Genomic DNA, 23102 nt, shown 5'->3' on the forward strand with positions numbered 1-23102 from the left:
AATGAATGAGTGATCCTCACAACAAGCCCTTATTTTAAAGATGAGGAAACCCAAGAGAGGTGCGGAGGGCAATTCAAGGTCGCACAGTTAGTAAGTAGAAGAGACTGGATCCAAGGCTGGCCACACTACAGTTATGTTTTGTCCCCTGGACTCAACTGGCACTCTCTCTGCATCACGGTCCATGAGTCATAGCCCATCAGAGACGCCCATACCTCCCGCTCTACTCATAACTAGTGGAAAATTCACAGACCATGAGAATGTTGCAGTAAACACACTTTGACCCAAAGATGGACACAGAGTGAAGAAGCCTGACTTCCCCCGTGAGCTTATAGACCTTGGTCACATCGTCCACCCTCATGGAGTCATCATTACCGCCCCCCCCACTTCACGTACAGGCAGTTCCGAGGTTCCTTCCATTCTGAAACTGAACCAACCCACTTCTTCAAACCTGCACTCATCTGCCAATGGACTCACCCCTGGAGCTGAGTGAGACTGGGTGTAGGGACTCAGCAAATTCTACTCGGGATTCACCTCCAGGAGGAGCTGACCCATTTCTAACTCACGCTCAAAGGCACCATGATGCTGATTTGAGCCACACTCAGTGTTTAAAAGAGTAAAGCTGGGATGGGAACACACGCTGCACTCCCCTCACCTCGGAAATGATGAGTTTTAAAATAGGCTGAAATCAACAATTAGTTGGAACAATGAAGTGCTCTGAAGCTGAGAAGTGCTTCGTATGGTACATAATATTTTGGCAGTGGTGGTTCTGAACATGCATCACAGCTATTCTTTTCAGAAAAAGTAATAGCTCCTTGGAGGAAAAATTACACTCCTGAAATTAGAAGGCTTTTATAAAATAAATCCTGATTAAAGAAGTTAAATTCCAGGTCTACTGTGAGCAAAGCACAAGGCGTGGCACTGACAGGGGATGGAGAAATAAAGAGTCATGTAACACAGCAGTGCCTCCCTCATGCCAGCCCCAATCTGATGTGGGAGGGGAAAAAAATACGTGTGCTACAGGGAGAAGCCTGGGGAGAGAAGGCAGAGAGGAGAGTTAAGGGAATCCTGTCCTCGATATACATCTGGATGCCTCGGATAGAATTTCATCTTATTCTATTCATTCATTTATTCAACAAATCTTTACTGAGCACCTACTATGTGCCATGGCTAAGTACTGGAGACATGTGCCAACAGAATTGGAGCTTGTTTTCTCATTTAATACTCATAACCAGCCGTGACGAGGGCTGTTGCCAAGTCCCTGCAAAGTCAAAGAAGCAGGCCCAGAGAGGTTGTGTAACTTGCCTAAGGAGCCCAGCTAGAAAACGGTAAGGATGGAAGCAGGATTGAGACTGCTGGCTCCAGAGGCTGTGGTCAAGTGGGACGGGTAGTGGTCTAGACGGGACCAGGTCTTCTGACTCTGGCACTTGGGGCTCATGTAACCTCAGGCAGCAAGCAGAGTCTCCAGGAAGTTCATTCTGAACCGGACAGTATGATAGTGGGGTGATGGGAAATAGCCCACATTTGAGTTCTAATTGTGTGAGATTTATCCTTGTGATCAGGGCATTCTGACTCCAGAGCCTGTGCTATTAAATTGTATGTTATAATTTTAAAAAATAAAATAAAAGAGACCTTTCTAATTCTGTTCTGCACACTAACTGTGCCACTAACGTTACCTTTAGAGCAGTCTGTATTTGCCACTCACTGATTCTCACATCCTGCCCATCCGTATCCGGTCACCTGGTCACTGACAACCAGTGTCGCTTGGGAAGCTTCTAGGCCACGTGAAAACCGAGCGGCTATGACTATCTCCACATATGGTGTTGCCCTTCAGTGTGTCTGGTAACTCCCAGCCACCCTCCCTTGCTTCTGTCCCCGTATGAAGTCTTTTAGGGAGACCTCAAAGTTTTTGAGGCACCCTTATCACATCAGTGTAAACAGGAGGCCACCAATGGTTTGGACAAACCTGTTGCCAAAGTCAATACCTCCTCTTAGATTCTCCAGCAGTATTTGGTGATATTGACAACCCCCTTCTTTTTGAAAGTATTGCCAAAAATTTCAAGAAAACTATCAATCACCCTTGATAAAAATTTCCTCCCAAAACAGAAATTGGATTGACCATAATCTATAATTCATCTTATATGGTACAACACATGTATATGACACATCAATGTTTTACTATTAAAAAAAAAATCACCTCCTGCTTCCAAGAAATTGTAATAAAAATCAAAATGGAAACTACAGCAGAGAGTTTATTACTTAATTCACTCAACATCCAACACACCCTGTTCATACATTTCTGGATCACCGATGACTCAAAAATCCCCTTTGTACTGGCATTTGACGCAGAAATTAAAGCAAAACATCAACATATTAGCAAATCTGGAGCAGAAGTTTCTTTGCTGAAAATAATATTTTTCCTTACCAAGAAACGTTCTCTTCCCAGGAGAAATGAGTGTTGCATCAGGACAACGTCTCTGTGAAGACCTGTGGAAGTTTTGTTCTCTGGTGACAAGAACCTGGCTTGAATTCATTCATTCATCAAACAAGATCATGTCTCACGATCAGACTCGCAAACATGAAAGCACAGTGATAAATTTTCAACAGGAAGCACACTTCCCACTGCTAGAGAGTTCTTATGCACATATCTGGAGCTTCAGAGGTCAATTAATTGATGTTAATTAACCTGGAAACAGTCTTTCTCACAAAGGAAAGGTAGTTTTCCTATGGAAACATAAGCTTTTCAAGGACATTCAAAACTAAGCTAAATAGAAAACGCCTCTTTTCAAGCATCCAGTCCCCACTTTGGGGCAAAATGGCCTAATATTTCTCCTCTTAAGAAGAGTCCTGTTTGATATGAGAAAGTTGAAAGCATGACATGGTCCTGAATCACATGTTTGTACCAGGAGGGTCCTCAGCTCGCAGTGCGGCTACACACACAGGAAAAGAGTGTAATAAAATGATCAAGAACATGGGCTTGGGAGCCCAGCAGAGGACATGGGTTCAAACCTCAGCCCCAACAGTTATGGGCATGTGCACCCGGCACGGCGGAGACCATGAGAATGCTTGCCACGCTGACTCCTCTTCCCAGGCAAAACCTCTAGGGACCAAGGGACCAAATTCGGGCAAACGGCACGTGGTGGAAGTGACATAATGACACGTCCAGGCACTGATCTCAGAGCATCACACAAGACCCTCCACATCCCTGAGTTACCACCTGGAGGCCAAGCGCCTTCATCCAACTATGACACAGCAGAAATTTAACCTTTGCTTGGAAGCCACTGAGATTTGGGGATTGGTGTATGACTACAGTCGAGTGTCCCTCTAATATTCTTGGCCAAGTTACAAAATCCCCTGTGCCTCAGATTTCTCATCTACAAAAATGGTATAATTAAGAGTGTTTAACTAGGAGCTTGTTCTAAAGAGCAGCCTTGGAAAGCACTTAGCACAGCGCTGGCACGTGGTTACACTGAATAAACACTAGCTATTAGCGTGTGCACGCGTCTGTGTGTTTGTGTGCACGTGTGTGTGTACTACAGTAAAAAGCAGGTGGAGAGGGACTTCCCTGGCGGTGCAGTGGTTTAGGACCCCGGGCTTCCACTGCAGGGGGTGCGGGTTTGATCCCTGGTCTGGGAACTAAGATCCCACATGCTGTGGGGTGCGGCCACAGAAAAAAAATGTTAAGAAGAAAAAAAAAGCAGATGGAGAGATAGAGCTAGATGCTAAAAGGGGAAAGAAGGGCTGTTCCCACAGGACGTGGGAACTGATAAAGTAGAAACCAGCCTAAGAGAACTGCAGGAACAAGTCAGGAGGTAGCTGAGCAAAGAGACAGTTAGGTACCAGATTTCCTAGATCTCTTCTACCTCTGCTTGGGATGTTCTAGAACATGAGGAAAAATGGAGGCTATGGGGGAGGGAATCCCACAGCCCCAGTTCCAGGAAAGGCCAGCGAAGTTGCTACTGGGAGTCAGAAACAGGATGGCTGAGAGACCCCAGTCGATGTGAGGCCACCTTTGGATAAAGTAGAAGGTGAGAGAGATGAAGACAGAGCTACAGATTCAAGGAGAGCAGAAAAGATTTTAAATAGCTGCTGTGGTTCTCTAGCTGCTTTACATTTCTATTAAACAAGAAAGAATTTCTTTTATGTGCTAGGGTTTTCTCACAGGTGGACAACTGTATGCAAACTCTAGGCCATTCAAGAACCAGAAAACAGCGTGATGTAAATGTCAGTGGAGATTATGTAAAGTTGTTTAAACTGTGACCAGTGTACAAAGGTATGTATCTCTAAAATAAAACTGTATGTTATTTCATGAAAACTGGATAGATTTAAACCTGTAATATTCAGGAAATTGAAGAACAACTGTTAGAAAGTCATTTATTAAAACAATAACAACTTACAAATGTGGTGTTATAAAATAGTTTTGTTGTTTTAATAGAAGAAATAAAAGATGATCACTTTGTAAATCAAGATCTGTTTGCCGTATCTCAGCTTCCAGCACAATTCTAATGAATTTACTGGAAATCACCAAACTGTCCCTGAGTCTAATTATCAAAATCCAATTCTTAGAGCGCAACTCTCTGTTCCTGAAGCTAATTGAAAGTCAAAGTACTATTTTTGTTGTTATTGTTGTTATTAGAAGAACCAAGGAGAATGCTGTATGTCTATATGTGCCACCTGGAAACACCCAGAAAAAGCCATGATGTGCTATCCACGTGGAAGATATTAAATCATCTTAGATGATAGAGGTGAAATTCTTCTCCCCACTAATAAGCAAAAAATAATTTACAGCGCTTCTGGAAATTTCAAATCAATGGTTAAACACTGACAGTGCAGAAATGCCTAAAATGAGAATAAGCACAGCTAAAAATGTATAAAGTATCCAATCATTCCAAATTCTATCAGCAGCTTTCTAGAGAAGGGGGCACAGTGTAAAGGTTTCATATACTATGTATTTATAGAAATGGAGTATTTTTGAAGAAGAGAAATAAAGTTATAGTAAAAGATAAAATATCCCAATTTCAAACCATATATACAAAAATCAAATTCATATTAATTAAATACTTGGCTGAAAATCAACACTTTTAAATGCCTGGTAGAAAATACACTTGAATATCCTTTAGATCTTTAGGAAGGAAAATATTTTCTTAAAGAGGACATAAAATGTAGTAACTAGAAAAGCAAAGTTTGCAAAATATAATTAGAATGCCCATTCATCAAAAGATCCCTCAAAGTTTGGGGATTAATATATACACATTCCTATATATAAAATAGATAACCAGCAAGGACCTACTGTAGAGCACAGGGAACTCTACTCAATATTTTATAATAACCTATAAGGGAAAAGAATCTGAAAAAGAATATATATCTGAATCACTGTGCTATACACCTGAAAGTAACACAACATTGTAAATCAACTATACTCCAATTTAAAAAAAAAAAAAAAGATCCCTCAAAGTGAAAAGACAAATTACACACTTGGTGAAAATATCTTCAATTCATACAGTTGACAATGACAAATGATTAGAACAAAAAAGAAACAGAGAACTCTTGCAAACCAATGAGAAGAGTACACACACACACAAATTTGGACAAGAGATAGGAAAACAATGACCATAGGAAGAAGAGCCCAGCATCATTAGTGAACCACAAAATACAGAGACCACAATGAGGTACCTTTTCTACACCCAATCAGTTAGCAAAAATTAAAACTTCTGATACTACAAAATACTGAAGAAAATCTGAATCCATAAGATCGCTTATGCATTTCATGTGAGAGTATATATTGGTGCAACCACCGTGGAAAACAGTTTGGCAAGACCGACTATAATTGATCAGTCATATATGTTCTGTTCCAGCAATTCCAATCCTAGGTACGACCTAAAGCAACCCCTAGCACATAAACAATGGAAGGCATACAAGAATGTGCTTATCTGTGCCTGTCCACAGGAGAAGAGAGTAATGAAATTTTATATAGCAATCCAAATCCAACCATGTAGATGCATCTCAGCAAGACGGGATCAAGTGAAGAAAGTAAGCACCAGACAATTACACGCATGATAACATAACATGATTCATGCATGATACTGTTTTTATAAATTTGAGCACAGTTCAAACAAAGATAAAATCTTCTGTAAAGAACATGTAAATGCTAAGATCATATAAAGAGGAAAACAAAGGACGGATCAACTCAAGATTCAGGGTGACTGTTAGCTCTGGATGGGAAGGGAGACCGAGGGATGGGCTGAGGAGGAGACTATATGGTTAGTCATCAGGCTGAACTTCTGGTTTTGGTGGTGGCTCCACCGGTGATTACTGCATATTAAAATAGCTAAGTATGGGGGCTTCCCTGGTGGCGCAGTGGTTGAGAGTCTGCCTGCCAATGCAGGGGACACGGGTTCGAGCCCTGGTCTGGGGAGATCCCACATGCCGCGGAGCAGCTAGGCCCGTGAGCCACAATTGCTGAGCCTGCGCCTCTGGAGCCTGTGCTCCGCAACAAGAGAGGCCGCGATAGTGAGAGGCCCGCGCACCGCGATGAACAGTGGCCCCCGCTTGCCGCAACTGGAGAAAGCCCTCGCATAGAAACGAAGACCCAACACAGTCAAAAGTAAAATAAATAAATAAATAAATAAACAATTTAAAATAGCTAAGTAAATATATAAAAGCACGCTACGGACAAGATGAGAGAGTATCACGAACCAAGCATTATGGTCATTCCAATTCTGTGCACCTGAGTTCCTTTAAAAATAGAGAAGTCTCCTCTGAGAACAGACCTGGATAAAATATCAAACAAATCATTTCAGTCCAAACAGTGACAAGCTCCACCTACCAGCCCTGATTGAGACTATTTATAGAAGGATCTTTATTCGTCCTAGCATCACTTATAAAAGAGAAATAAAATTGAAACTCTCTTAAAGACCCATCAATACAGGAGTGGTTTAAAACATCAGGCCACGTTCATACTCTTTCATTAATTCATCTCATCAACACATTGTCTGAGCGTCCCGGATTCGTCAGACATGGTGGGACACAATGTTGAACGGAACTGATTCAGGTCCTGCTCTCACAGGGTTGACTCGGGGGGGGGTGGAAAACAGGCAGGAATCGAAGAATCACACGTGTACACGTCCACTGCAAACAGATGAGGGCTGTGAAGGAAAGGAACGCCCAGCTATAAAAGAGGAAAAGGGAAGGAGACCTAGACTGAAGCATTCAGCTGAGACTTCCCAAGGAAAAGGGGCATTTAACAAGGTCCAAAATAGAAACCAGGCAAAAGGGAGGCAGCAGGGAGAGCTGTCCAGGCACAGAGACAGGGAGGTGGTCCTGCAGCAGCTCAAGCAGGCAGGGAGATGAAAGGCCAAGGTAGCTGGTCCCAGAGCAAGATGAGCAGTGGGGTGAGATGGGGCTGGAAAGGCGGGTGAGCGACCGATCACGGAGGAGAATGAGGCTGAGGATTCTGGTCTTCATCCCAAGAGCGATGGGAAGAAGGGGATTAAGTGGGAAAGCAACTACATCAGATCTGCACTGGAAAATAATCACCCAGGAGGATGGACAGTCTGGGGGCACTGACATAACGAAAGCCAGGGCTCACTTTGGCGTGATCACTCTGGTTCCAGGGCACAGCACAGTCAAGAGGAGACAGAGAAAGAGTGAGAGGTTATCTCAGTTACACAGACAAGGGGCAAAGGCAGCTAGCCTGGGAGCAATGGCAGTGGGGCTGCAGAGAAGGGGGGTGGATTTGTGAAGTCTTTAGGTGGCAAGATGGAGAACACGTGGAGGCAGAAAGGACAGAGGGTGGGGGGCACTTAGGGTGACTTGTAGATGTCTGGCTTGTAGAAATAGATGGAACACCAGAAGCTGAGCTGTGTGGAGCTGGGGATGTGATGAGCTCAGTTTTGGAATGACTGAGCTTAAGGTGGCCTGGAACATCTGAATGGAGATGGCAAGTAGGCAGTAGTCTCACCTGGAGATACAAATTTAGGAGATGTGCTACGAAATTGTTAAAATGAATAAGGTAGCCCCATATATACTGACACAGAAGGATATTTATGATCTACTGGTAAATATACACTGAAAACAGTAAGTTGTAGAGTTGTACGTATACTATAATCACTTTTTTAAAATATATAGAAAAATACTTAATCATCTCATCTGCAAGGGAAATACACACACACACACACACACACACACACACACACACTGGTCTAGAAAACATATACCAAACTATTAACCTACACTTATTATAAAGTTTGGGCTGGGATAGATGAGTGAAGGACTTTCACTTTTTTGTTTATGAATTTCTGCATGGATGGGCCTTGCTTCTTACAATGAGCACTTAATCACCCCAACTCCCACTTCACTCCATCCCTCTCTCCATCCCCAGCTCTGACATCACCCTGAATCCCTGCCCAGTGGCAGATGTTGGCAACAGGATGAGATGGAAAAAGAAAGATGATGTCAGTTTTCCACGTTGATGATAAAAAAGGAGTAATTTGGTGTTTGCTTTTAAGCTGCATCAAAACAGCTGTATAAAAATGTTCACCAATTAAATGCCATTCCTGCTCCTTGAGGGTTTATAACCGAGTTGGCTGAGCAGTAAGTCAATACGATGATTGCCAGAGAATAGAAGTCTGTTGTCCACTGCCCTCTCCTAAGAGTCACCCTTTGTGCTCCGAGGATCTGAAAGTCTCATGTAAGATCAATGAATCCCCCATACTAACCAAGGAATATTAAAGACTTGTCCCATTGTGCAGGATGGTGTTCCACGAACTTGGACTAATGAACATACATGAACACAAGGAAATGAACACAAATGAGAGGATTGGGTGGCATTACCTAACAGCCTGCATAGTTTAGCCTAAATTCTTCTTAAGTTACTTAGCATAATCACTCAGCACAGCGCCAGCCCACACTCAGTACATATTCGCAGAATTGTCTTTGAAACATCCAGGCCTCTATTTGACCAGGAATATCGTTACTCCAGAACAAAAATGGTGGAATGCTAAGACAGAAGCATCCTAATGTCAGAAAGCCAGCCAACGAACGTGATGTTTATCCCCACAGGAACGTCCTTCCTCCATTCCCATCAGCACGGGCTGATGGAACCAAATGAGACCTTAAAGTCACCTGTCCAACAATGTATGCGTAACCATCCTTAATTAATAAGTGTCTATTCTACAGAGAGACACATAGTAACTATTAACTATGGAAACCTTACCAGCAAGGCAAACACAGGTGAAGTTGCCCCCATCTTGCTTTTCAGTCGCATCAACACAGCTCGCATTGTTCTGGCAGGGTTTCCTCTGGCAGGCGTCAAATTCTTCACAGAAAGTACCCGTGTACTGATCATCACAGTTACAAGAAAAAGTTGCCTAAAACACAAACATACGGTGTATGTTACCTGAGTCCCCTAAAATGTGTGCGTTGACTGTGAAACTCAAAGTTCAAACGTACCACTTATTTTTATAATTATACCAACACTAAGTATTTTAATCGTATCACTTATATCATGATCTGATTAAAATCATAGCTTTAAAAAAAATAGTCTATTTCTTTACAGTTTAATTTCAAACATGTTTTTTATTGATATGTATCTCAATGGTTTTCAACCTTCCTAAACCATAAATGGAAAGAATAATTATTTTAAGCAAAAAATAAAGTTTCGCTGACCTAACATGGAAATGAGAATTATGCTAGAGCAGATATATTGAGCTACAGTCATTAAATTAGATGTCACTCCAAGTGAAATCCTTCAGCATAGATAGTGCTTGCGACAAAAGCATCATGAAATGTGGCACGGGGCCCACCCTTCCAGATCACTGAGAGAATTTACCAAACCACTCTGTAAATGAGGCTCAATGTGCAGCCACGCAGATGACCTGAGTGTAAGGGAAAAGTAAAAAGGACCATTTTGTTTGGTTTGTTATACTAGTAAAAGACCATAACTCAGACCCAGAGAACTGCATTTGACTGGAAGCTTCATTTCTGAGGCAGTTGTAAAATCCAAATAAAACTGAGCCTTCCTGCTCTCTTCCTAATGCTGGCCTGAGGGTGGTGATGCATCTAAAAAAAACGCAGATTTGGCTCCAAAGCCTTGTGTAGATGTGACTGCAGAGTCTCATGAAGAATGGAGAGGAGGAAGCAAAGGAGAATGGCATAAATAAAACTTACTGCATAAAAAAAATAAAAACAAAACAGACCAAAGCACCTTTCCCAGCTCTCCCCAAGCCCCACACATCAGGCAGGTGTTTCAAAGCCCCGCCCACAGCCTCTCCCAGCCCTGCCTACCTCCCTCCCTCTGGAGGGGGTGGGGGACCCAGCCTCCTGCCCTTGATCTTACAGAGACTCTCTGGGCTCCTCCAGGTATTGTTAACTCAGGATCCCACCCCGTACCCACCCACCCCCACCAAGCACTACACAACATCTTTTCTCTTAAAAAACAAAAGGGTTGTCTTCTTCTCTTTAACTTTTTTTTGTCTCTTGATCAAGTTTTATACTTCTTGTCCATTTCTTGATTAATTTACTCCTGAATATTTAGATTTCTTTGTAGCTATTGCTAATGAGATCCTTTCCTCACCCCTTTCTTGTAATACCCATCATACTTGCTAGCGATTATTACTGACATGTAAAGTGCTAACGTTATGTTACCTGTCATCACCCTGAGCTCTCTTTACAGGTCAGAGGTTTTAGTTGATTCTCTTGAGTTTTCCAGATAAAACAAGCCCCCCCCCCCAAAAAAAGGGAACATCAATTGCAAATCATTAATGTCACCTTCTCTTCTCTAGTCCTCATGGTTACATTGGTGGCACATCCAGAATAATTTTGATTTCAAAGGGAGGTTTGTAGAATTTATCACTAAGTAGAATGCTTGGAACGATGATCAAATTTTATCAAATGCCATTTTAGCTTCTATTTTTAAAAATTATCTTTTTTATCTCTAACCTATCAGTATGTGAATTGAATGTTTAAATTCCCTACTACTGACTCCTTACATTCCTGGAAGGAAAATCCACAGAGGTCATTAGGTAAAATTGTTTTATGGCTGCATTCTATTTGTAGTTATATTTCTATGGCTTCCATCTAACTTGCCCTAACCCACAGACTCCTTTTCTAAGAAAAACTGTCCCTTGCATGGTGAGATCATAGTTTACACCATAAGAGGATGCCCCTTGTCACAAGCAACTAAACCAGGAGTGGATGGAACTCTGACCTCAGCAACCAACCAAGAAGCCAGACAGTCAAACATGACATTTAGCTGAACCAAAACAGCCAGATTTTATGTAGGTGTCTTTCTTTTGTTAGTTGAAGTTGTTGTTGTTAAGGGAATATGACACATCCTTATAAACTGCACAATCAAGTCCTCTTTAGTTTAAGGACACACTCTTCAATTATATCTTAGAAACTAGAACAACTGGAATAAAAGCAATGGCTTTTTCTACTTAAGTCAGAGGTAAATTTTCTGCCTTTTATTTCTATCATCTCATACCTCCTTGTGGCAAATGGAAGTTCCCTCTGCATTCTAGCAATAGTTGACTTCTTATCTGTTTTTTTCTTGATGCTGTGAGTTTTTTCCCCTTTTGTGTGTTTGTATAGACTTTGTAGTTGAAAGCTGGGAAAAGCTCATTAAGGACTATTAGAAAGGCAGCCTTGTAATTAGCAAACTCCTTTTCTGTCTTCTACCTAAATAGACGCTTCTCCAAAGAAGATATACAGATGGCCAATAGGCAAATGAGAAGATGTTCAACATCGCTAGTTATTAGAGAAATGCAAATCAAAATTACAGTGAGGCATTATATCACTCTGGTCAGAATGGCCATCATTAAAAAGTCTACAAATAACAAATGCTGGAGAGGATGTGCAGAAAAGGGAACCCTCCTACACTGTTGGTGGGAATGTACATTGGTGCAGCCACTATGGAAAACAGTATGGAGGTTCCTCAAAAAACTAAAAATAGAGTTGCCATATGATCCAGCAATCCCATTCCTGGGCATATATCTGTAGAAAACTCTAATTTGAAAAGATACATGCACCCCAATGTTCAGGGCAGCACTATTTACAATAGCCAAGACATGGAAGCAACTTAAATGTCCATCAACAGATGAATAAAGAAGATGTGGTACATATATACAATGGAATATTATTCAGCCATAAAAAAGAACAAAATAATGTCATTGCAGCAACATGGATGGACCTAGAGATTGTCATCCTGAGTGAAGTAAGTCAGAAAAATAAAGACAACTACCATATGATATCACTTATATGTGGAATCTAAAATATGATACATGCAAACTTATTTACCAAACAGAAACAGACTCACAGACATAGAAAACAAACTTATGGCCACCAAAGGGAAAAGGGGGTGGGGAAGGGATAAATTAGGAGTTTGAGATTAGCAGATACAAACTACTATATATAAACAAGGGCCTACTGTATAGCACAGGGAAGTATATTTAATGTCTTATAATAAACCATAATGGAAAAGAATACGAAAAAGAATATGCATATACATATATGTATAACTGAATCACTGCTGTACACCAGAACTAACACAACATTGTAACTCAACTATACTTCAATGAAAAAATAAAAATAAATTTAAAAAAATTAAAAAATAGATCTCTCTTCTAAGGAAAATCTTGTCCTTGCTCAAATGGCCAACGGTGCACAACATTGATATTTGCAAGAGGCTGTCTGGAGCCCCTTGTGCATCTGCAGAGTTGTGACCGCCTTTGAATGTAAAAGCTGTGCATACCCAGCAGGCACAATTCCAAACCGGGCCTCAGCATCATAATAAATTACTCCATGTGACTATTTTTGGCAGCTGTCCACTAAAAATTACTTGGTTTGTATCCAGTCATTCCATTTTTCAGATAAATTTCTCTGGTCATTTGGGGGATACATTTTGCATATAATTCATCTGGCAAGTTCCATGGAAAATATGTTGCTTGTGAAAATAAATTATTAAATGCCCCAAATCAAATGTCTTTCAGTTAGCATTGATTGAATTTTTATATATATATATACTTTTTTTTAAATTGAAGTGTAGTTGAACGAATTGAAAGATAAAACGAAAGCCGCGCATTTTGTTTTAAGCAGGAAGCTTGAAAGAAACCTTAAGAAATTGTTGAAACAATTGCTTTTGACCAAGCAAAAGCACTGAATTGATTCTAAAACTTTGACTGATGGATGAGGAAGAAGATTAACAAATGTTTACATACTCCTGACCATAAAATTTTAGTTAAATCTTTGCGTAATATGTGTCACACTGTCCATAAAGTTAGATTTCTTCCAAAGTCTACTTTCTAAGAATGAAGAGCTTTCCTATAATATTAAAAGGATTTTTAAATAGCTTCAAGACTTTGACTTGTAAGGGGCCATAAATACTTATTAGGAAACTATGTTTTTAGCGTATTTATTGTAAAAACAAAAAAAACTGTGTTTGATCACTGATGTATAAACTATTCTATCAACCTTGAATTTAACTCACTGACTATGATAGCAGTAACCTATGTCCAACTGAGTTAACTGGCGTAAGAGACAAAATGGACTTAGTTAAAATCAGTAGCAGAGCTAAGTTACAGAGAGGGACTTCCTTGCAAAATTATCGTATATTTATAGGTAAAAGTATTTTTTCAAGTAAAATGAAAAATGACCCTCAGAGATTAATTTTAAAAACCAATGCAGAATCTCAGTTTTTCTCAATAGCTTGAAGTCAAATATTCCATTTGTACAGTAATGAAACTTTCTCACACAGTGGTAGGAAGCTTACTTTGAAAAGCTCTAACTTAAAAAAATTTCAGTCATACCTGTGTTCACTTACTCACCCATATATATTGAGCACTTATGAAGAGCCAGGCACTGTTCTGGGGACACAAAAGTGAACAAGACTCTCTCATGGAGATTATATTCTAGTGGGAGTGACTGACAAACGAAATGATTAATAATAAATACGGTGATAAATGTTGTGGGGAATATTAAGTAGGGAAGGGGAAGAGAAGGGTCCTATAAGAAACATCCCTTCAAAATCTACTATTGCGTTTACCATGAGGACGTTGGCAAGAGCGTATATGCCATACATCATTTTCTACCTCATTTATAAATTCCTTCCCAAGAAAATTCACTCATTTAAAACTTTTACTAGTCATAAGAACTGATGTTTTGTCCTCATGAATGATGGAGATTATGTGACTGCTCATTTTTTTTTTCCTTTCTGATTTGGCTGCCATATGCTCAGAGTCTACTAGAAGTTCAGTTTTAACAACACTCTAGGGCTCTGTGACCTATATGACTGTTTCCTCTTTCCAACTAGGATATCACTTTTTAATTTATATTTTCTCTGACTCTAACTTATTTTCTCATATTTTTATATTTCAATACTTTACACAATAAAGAGTCAAATGTTTGAATAAATAAATCTGAATTCCCCAGCATGGCACACAGGTCATTGGCAATCTGGCCCCAGCTTACTTTTTCTGTCTCATCCTCTGCAATTTTCACCTCTCAGTAAAGCCTACTTGTCATGAACAAATCATCCCAGAGACAGAAGGGTTTTTTTTTGTTTTTGTTTTTTTGGCTGTGCTGGGTCTTCGTTGCTGTGCGTGGGCTTTCTCTAGTTGCGGCGAGTGAGGGCTACTCTTCGTTGCAGTGTGCGAGCTTCTCACTGCGGTGGCTTCTCTCGTTGCAGAGCCCAGGCTCTAGGCACGCAGGCTTCAGTAGTTGTGGCACACGGGCTCAGTAGTTGTGGCTTGCAGGCTCGAGAGCACAGGCTCAGTAGTTGTGGCACGTGGGCTTAGTTGCTCCACGGCATGTGGGATCTTCCCGGACCAGGGATTGAACCCGTGTCCCTTGCATTGGCAGGAGGACTCTTAACCACTGCGCCACCAGGGAAGACCAGAGAGAGAAGCTTTTTGAGAAGCTTTATTTTTCTCTTTCAGAGTCAGAATTTAGCAATTCTTGTTTACTTTCTCCCTTAAACAAAGTATACAGAAAATACACATCTCTTTTTGGTGTCCCAGTGACATCAGTGAACATAAAAAACTCAGCCAACTAGACACTGAAGCTCACTGTTTATAGAGCTTGCTCACATTGAATTATCTCTTTAATCTTCACCACATCTGTCAGGTGGGTATTCCCAGATCCATTTTAGGAGTTGAGAACAGACTCGAAAGAGAGGTCAGATAAATTGTTTAAGGTGTCCCAGTTGGCAAGTGTAAGGTCAAGGCTTAAAACAATATCATCCAATTCCAAGTCCTTTTCCACTCACAGCTCCATATCATCATATCATCACCGTGATGATCTATGGGTACCATAGACCCATGTGGGGCTGTCCTTCACCCTTACTCGAAAATGACCCCCAATGACAGTAGTATTTTATTTCCAGCTCCAGATTTCCGTAGTTTTTCCACCTCCTCCCTTGCTGTCTGGCTGTCTTCCCTATCAGCATCATTGACTGTTCTTTGGGTTCACTGATCCTAATTTCCTTCAGCCTTAAGAAAAATACCAAATCTATTCAAATAATGTGTCAAAATAGAGTAAAAACCTCCTTCCGGGGGTTGAATGCATCTCTTGTACATAAAGTGCCTAATCACTCATGGACAGACTTGGAAACTTTGGGCGATTCTTCACCAGAATTGGAGGTCCTTGATGTCTGCATACATAATAGGCATTTGAGTGTTCACTGAATAAAGCTGACTTTATAGTCCGCTCCTTAAAGGTAGACTTGCATGAGAGATCTGTGCAGGGTAAAGGTCCTCTTCTCTTACTTCCTTGTCTATCTCTGATGATCTTGTGATTTATTAGAATCAGAGCCACTTATACATTCTTCATCCACATCTTCATGCTAAAGGGGATGCTGGAATAAGGAATAGGAGGACAATTCCAAACCAAAACCTCTGAAAATGGAAAGGAGATGATTTAAGCCACTCCTACCTAACAGACCCTCAAAGCCAACTTCAACTTCCGTCATGGATTAGCCTGATTCCAAACAACATCTGGGCGATTCATAGCTAAATGTCTGAACATCTGCAAGGTCAAAACTCTGGCTAATGAGTCGATAATTGCTGAAACTAGGCGATGCAGACATGGTAGTTTGCCAAATGACTCTCTCTACTTTTATGCATGTAGAAATTTCCCATAATAAAAAATTCGTTGTTTTTATTTTAAGAGTCTGGCTAAATCCCAGGAAAGGAAAGATAAAACTTTGAAACATTAGAATCACATTTCGGCATCCTGTGTCCAGCTCCTCCCTGCGGGATGTGCTATTGCATTTACTGCAGGGATGTTGTGGAGAACATTGTGTGCACATCACCGGGTCCCCGTACATGAAGTCCCACTCCGGAAATTCATTTCACATCCAAGTGCCAGGAAAAGCTCTGCTTGCCCTAAGGGACTGACATGTCTTCTCCTGTGGACAGTGTGAATCACATAACTGAGGCATATTTCCCTCTGAACAGTCCAGTTTTCTTGAAGAGAAGGCTCAACCATTCCTAGGCCAAAGGAAGGCGTGGCCACCTCTCAGCTTGCCCAGCACGCCAGGGTCATGAGCAGGGCACAGCCAGCCCAGGCCACAGCTGGGAGAGAATTCCTGCTTACAGAGCCTACGGGGAAACATTCAGAAGACCTCTCTAAACTAGTGGTCCACACACGGCAGGGTCAAGAAGTAGAGTCTGTTTCCTAACGTTGCAAAGCTCTGGAATCTTTTTGCTCCCAGTTAATGGAGGAGCAATTGTCTGTGAAGATGATCCCCCCAATAAGGGCTTTCTGTAGCCCCCTGACAGAGTGATTATATTGCTCTAAGAGGACTTCAGGGAAGGAAGGCAATGAATCCTGTCTAACTCATGAAACAATGAAGCATTAGTCAGATTCTAACCTGAGCTGTCCCATCATGCCAACTGCACTGACCCTGAATCTGTGGAGATGGAGGCCACAGAAGCCTCATCCTTGTCGTTCTAAGCTAAGAGCTTATTATTCCAGCTCTAGGGACCACAGCAGGTGGTCATTCAGGTCTGAAATTACATAGTTGACAAACACTAAAACCTTGATAAAAAGCAGTGACCATAGCGCACATTTTCATTTCATTAAACACAGGTGGCCTGTAACTAAAGGGTCAGAAGATCAGTCTAGCAAGTTCTCTTAGACATGTAGAATTCAGCCTTTTACTAAACCCAGATTTAGTATTTCAAGAGACAGAAAGGATTATTTTAACATAAAACTTAAGAGACTATCTGGGAATTCTATTTATGATGTAAAAGTCCTTATAAATGCCTTGTCCTGAGCCCAGGCCACACAAGAACACCTGGAGCCCAGCCACAGAGACAAACTGTTGCCTCTTGCTGGGAACACAGTGAGCCATCTCAAAGGAAAACTCGTCATGAATTACATTCTTAAAATTCTTGTCCATTGGCTGGGTCTCACTGTTCTATCATTCACATTTAATTTAAACAACATACTCTCGTTGCTTATAGCTCATAATCTTATTTTCCCATTAGTCTTAGATATGCTATTGCTCTTCTATTTGGGTTCATTAATTTCAAATGTAGTAGCTTATTTTTTTTAAGTAAGCTTAGAAACATGCAGATCATCTAAACATTGAATGCAAGACGTGACATTTATGAATTCCTAGAACTCGTTTCTTTGGCTTAAACATTAAATTCTAAATGATAGAAACAATAATGAATGAGACAGCCATACTCTTTCCTTCCAAAAGGCTTTGTAGTTTGCTTGACTGCTCAAGGGAGAAGAAAGTAAATGTCTTTCAGGAAATTTTGTAAAAGACTTTCTTCCTAAAATTGGATGTATGGATTGGCAGAATGAAGATGTTCACAAGCAGTTTCCAACCTTATCCCTGCAACTTACGTGTTCTCAGCACTCTGAGTGTGGCTGTAATTAGGCGTAAGATTTCCACGTAATCAGCCTCGATCTCCAGTTCACCGACATCTGTGTAGTTATTTGCTGCAACATCCTAATCCACTAACAAAAGTAATATTTGACTTTTAAAAAAAATGGATGTCATTAAAAGCTCATCTTTTATTGAACTTCCCTAAAAAAAATTTAGCCTGATCCCACAAGTAAATGATATACCATTCTACTTTCTTATTTTAAAAATCAACTTAGCCTTCTAGTTATTTCCTTTGCTACATCAAAAGAAAATGATAAAGGAAAAGCTTTAATAAAATGGACATTTTGATGTATAAATTACTGATGAGAAGGATTCTTTGAAGAACAGAGATCCTTCCCAACATCTTCTTCAAGTTCTCTCAGAAGGAAAACTCACTACGAATTATATTTTGAAATGTAAAGCTAAGATGATAAACCACTGAGAGCTTTTTCCAAAGATGGAAAGCCAGTGGGGACAGGGCAGGGGTCAAAACCATCATTTACTGAAGGAAGCCCCCGCCATATGCCAAGTACCGTGTAAGGATTCACTGAATCCTCCCAACAGTCTTGCAAGATCGGTATTATTTTTCTATTTCACCAACGAGGAAACAGACTGGAGAATTGAAGCAGTTTGCTCAACCTCACACCGCTAGTCAGAGGCAGAGGGAGGCAGATTTGGTCTCATTGTAAAGACATTTTTACAACTTAACATATTGAGAAATGCGAGAAATTAAATTACAAAGAATGAGGGGCAGAGTTCAGACGACATTCTGAGAAAGGGGATGAGGGCAGCGTTTACGCACCGAGTGGGAATCCGAAGGGGCTGACCGCCAAAGGCCTCTTCAGCTCTTAGATCGGATGGACCTGGGTTTCAGTCCCAAATAAGCCATAAATCCCCACTGTCCTCCGCCAAGCGATTCCATGCCACACTGGGGTGCTAACAACCGCCTAGTGGGTTTCTTTCCTGTTCTCCCTATTAGGTTGCCAGGGGTGCCATAACAAAGTATTGAATACCACAGGCTGGGTGGCTTAAACAACAGAAATTTATTTTCTCACAATTCTGGAGGCTGGGAAATCCAAGATTAAGGTGTCGCTAAGGTTGGTTTCTTTGAAGGCCTCTCTCCTTGGCTTATAGATGGCCCTCTGTTCTCTGTGTCTTCACATGATCTTCCCTCTGTTTATGTCTGTGTCCTAATCTCCTCTTCTTATAAAGACACAAGTCACTGTCCTAAGGGCTTTGCAAGATGCAGTTACCCTCATTGTTACTGTTATTCCAATTTTATGTTTGGGGAAACTGAGGCACAGAGGGTGAGTAAATGGACCATGTTCTTCCAGCTAATAAATTGAAGAGTTAAAATGTGAACCCAGGAAATCTGATTCCAGGATCTCCCCTTTATGTAAAAGAAACTACGGTCAAAGTGAACCACGGACGACCATGTAGCTTAGTAAGAAAAAAATACTACATTGCCTGTTGAGATCCTATTCCTCGTTCTTCCATCTCTTTGATCTTGGGCAAGAAATTTACATTATTTATGACTTTGTTTCCTATTGGACCTCAGGTAATAATAGGAGAAAATGAAAGGAGATGTGCTATAATCAGAGATTCTTTTATTTATGTGTTGGCTTTAAAATTTTAACTGTTGTAAGATCTACAATGATACAACAGATATTCGAGAACACCTATCCAATAACAAAGGGGTTCAGCACAGTCACTTACAGATAAAATGACTGTATCATTGACACAGGAGGAGTAAGTGGTTGACTGGTCCCTCTTCCCAGTTCCTATTTGAGTCAGGTGATGAAAATCAGCAAATCAAATCACAAGCTAGATTCAGGGACCAGGATATATAGGTGGAGATTAGAAATTAGGCTTGGGTAAGATCATCAAAACCCTCAATCTCTTTTTTCCCATTAAGATTGCACTGGCCATGGGCTTCCCTGGTGGCGCAGTGGTTGAGAGTCTGCCTGCCGATGCAGGGGACACGGGTTCGAGCCCTGGTCTGGGAGGATCCCACATGCCGTGGAGCAACTGGGCCCGTGAGCCACAACTACTGAGCCTGCGCGTCTGGAGCCTGTGCTCCACAACAAGAGAGGCCGCGACAGTGAGAGGCCTGCGCACCGCGATGAAGAGTGGCCCCCGCTCGCCGCAACTAGAGAAAGCCCTCGCACAGAAACGAAGACCCAACACAGCCAAAAATAAATAAATAAATAAATAAATTTATATTAAAAAAAAAAAAGATTGCACTGGCCCTTTACAAATCTTGGAGACAGGGAAGGTGAAGTGCTCAAATGGAGGTGGAGACCAGGCAGGAGGTGCACTTGCACCTGGTCCAGGTAAAAGGTACAGCACCTGATCCCTATAGAGAACCCCCAGCTCCCTGCCCTGACTGTTCAAACATTCTGATTGCTCTGGGTCTATCCATAGATCATTCCTGAGTGACAGTTTTTGCTCTTCTGGGGATAACCCATAGAGTTCTCAAGACCTTTGTCACCATGTGACACTCTAGACTCCAAAATGGGGAGACAAACCTGAAGAACTCCACCTGAGGGACACTCATTCAATGACTCCTCTCCCAGAACATCTCTCTCGTGTGTGGTTTCTCTTTCTTCTTTCTTCCCTCCGTCTTCCATCCCCGTTTCCTGTTTATCCTCATTCCCTTTGGGCTCCTTCACATACATGGTCTATTACGTTCATGGGCCACGGCTAACCCAACATGCATCCCCAATTCCTATCTTTAGCCAGTACGTGAGCCTTCCTCTGTACATTTATAACTTTAACCTATGTTTACTTTCCTATTGGACCTAGAATTCTCCTTTGCCTTGGTCTTCAGATCTATTTTCCTCTTAATAGGTTATTTTATAGTTTACGTACTTTTGTGGATAGTCACAAAGCCAACCCAAAGAGAGAGACTGCAAATAAACAAAAAAGTAAACCACAGCAGAGTTGGTATAAAGGATCAGTTCAGCCTTCCTTATGGAGGGTGAATGCAATTCTTCAGCCCCTTGCTCTCCTACTGAAATGAGAATATACACATGAATCAAGATTATTCTTCTTATTGTTATTGGTATCACAGCCTAAATTCCAAGAGGTCTGTCTTGATTATATGATCCCTGACACCACACCGTGGCATTTAACTAAAAATATTTCTTCAGTATTGAATGGGAAAAAACTATCTTTCATCTTATTGTGAATGATTTCATTTATATAGAGTCCCTGATCTGATGGATGTTTTTCTTTTTTGAATTTACACTCACACAAATCAAAGTAACACCAGCAGATGTGGGAAGGTCCTATCATTCATTTTAATTAAATCTTATCTCACTAAATGTTTGCTGCTTTCATGATTTTAACATTGAACGAAAGGCAGGTTATATCTAATGGATGTGTTTCTCCAGGATAATCAGAAAAGAATCATTCTAACAACTTCCAAAAGAAACTCATCAAACGATCTAACCCAGGGGTGGCAAAAGAATTAGCTAAGTTCACAGGCAAGGTGAATCTTGCTTGCTTTCAAACTGTTTTTATTAATCTATAATATTCTCATGAAGCGATTTCTTTTAGGTGATAATTTAATCCTCCAATTCTGAATCAGAGAAAATCTGCATACAAATTTTTAATGTAAAACACTAACACTGCTCATATCATCCTTTCAACAATTTCTTGGTTAGTTTCTTCTATATTTGAACCATTTTGATGCTTGAAGTTTCTTTTCTAATTCATTTATGACTCTTAGAATAGGATATCAGGTTTAGGTTCTTTATTGGAAAAAGAAAGGTATCGCATGCTTAATTCCTTAGAGCCTCGGGACTGCCATCATCAGAGGGTGGTAATGAAATGTCCATGTCACAGGAAATCCTTGGGCTAGCACAGATTCATGTAAGTGCTGGAAAGAACCTTAATCTCACTTCCTGGTTCATGTGCACAGGCTTGATGAAGGCTGATACACCTAGCAGCGCTGTCATACAGGACAGTCCCCAGTGGAGAAGCCAATCTCAAATAGTTTTCTCTAATTATAATTTTTAAATGCTTGTGTTGGAAAGGAAAAAAATTCCATGAGCTAGCCCAAATTCCTGTCTTCTCTGAGAGCGGCATAAATAGGCTTTAGCTACGGAATGGGGCTCAAGGTCATTTATGGCATCGGATGAGCACTTCTAAGGCTTCTCAGACTCCTCTAAAATAAAACTAGTTTTGTTTATTTGGCGTAACATCTGTCTCAGAAGTATGGCTCAAATGCTACCAGCCTCCCCTGTTTCTAAACTTAGGCAGAATTGAAAACCAAATACAAGACTCTGATTTGCTGACCAATCTGACAAATCTCACCTCCCCAAACCCAGGTCCCCCTCAGACCCAACACCTCCAGCTGGATTCTAGAATTACCTACTCTTCTCTCTCCTACTAAAATCAGCCCCTGGCTAAGCTAAGTTATTCCAGTTTTAATGACAGATAATACCTTAATGTGATACCATTTTAGGGACATTTGCATTTAAATAGGAAATCATACCTTTATTACGAGGAATTAAACTCAAACACCAGGATTCCGGGCATCCCCGCCAGGCTGGTGTGTCAAGGAAATTTGGGATGAAGGGACCTCCCTAGATATCCTTGAATCTTACACTAAGTCTACACTCCTAGCCCACCGTATTCTGTCCAACAGAATAGGCAACTAAATTGTACCAATGTCTAGCTATACTTTTATTTTTTAAAGCATTTTTTAAAAATTTCAGTTCAGAAGTAAAAACCCTCATAATTAAAAAAAAAAAAGTATCTCCTACTACTACTGCTGGCTGGTAACTATGGTTTTGCTATTTGTTAGAAGACCCTCTTATCAGGGTTCCTCTTGGGCAACAATTATACACTCAGGAGTATTTCTGGCTAAAATTGGTATTTGCCAACAATTTTGTTTTTTAACTGCAAAATTAAAAATATACTTAGCTAAGCAGCGCTTGGAAACAATGGGTAAGAAGTAAAACAAACAGCTGATTGCCCATTTCTGTGGCCAACTGCACCCCTCGTGTCACAGCACAGATCTTAAAGACAAAATAAAACAGAAAACACTAGTATGTAGAGCATATGCTGGTGACTTGGATTCAAAAACTCAACTATCAACTTTCTCCCAACAATTATCCTTTAAAATGAGAACTCTGAGCAGGAAATTAAACGTGACTCTAGCCCCAAATGATTACCGCTGAAGTCAGTTAAAATCTGTTGTATAGGCCAGAAGCATTCCCAGGTA

At 40.8% G+C, this 23102-nt stretch overlaps 1 protein-coding gene across 1 annotated transcript in view; it reads right to left on the bottom strand.

Annotated features, from left to right (window-relative positions):
* The window catches only part of DNER (delta/notch like EGF repeat containing), a 323611-nt gene that overhangs the window by 119611 nt on the left and 180898 nt on the right, over window positions 1-23102 (bottom strand). Inside the window, exon 6 of the mRNA XM_061205679.1 lies at window positions 9212-9365. Coding sequence (XP_061061662.1) covers window positions 9212-9365 — 154 coding nt within the window. The remainder of the gene's footprint in view (window positions 1-9211; window positions 9366-23102) is intronic.

The sequence above is a fragment of the Eubalaena glacialis genome, chromosome 1, assembly GCF_028564815.1.
Source record: "Eubalaena glacialis isolate mEubGla1 chromosome 1, mEubGla1.1.hap2.+ XY, whole genome shotgun sequence".
NCBI lineage: Eukaryota > Metazoa > Chordata > Mammalia > Artiodactyla > Balaenidae > Eubalaena > Eubalaena glacialis.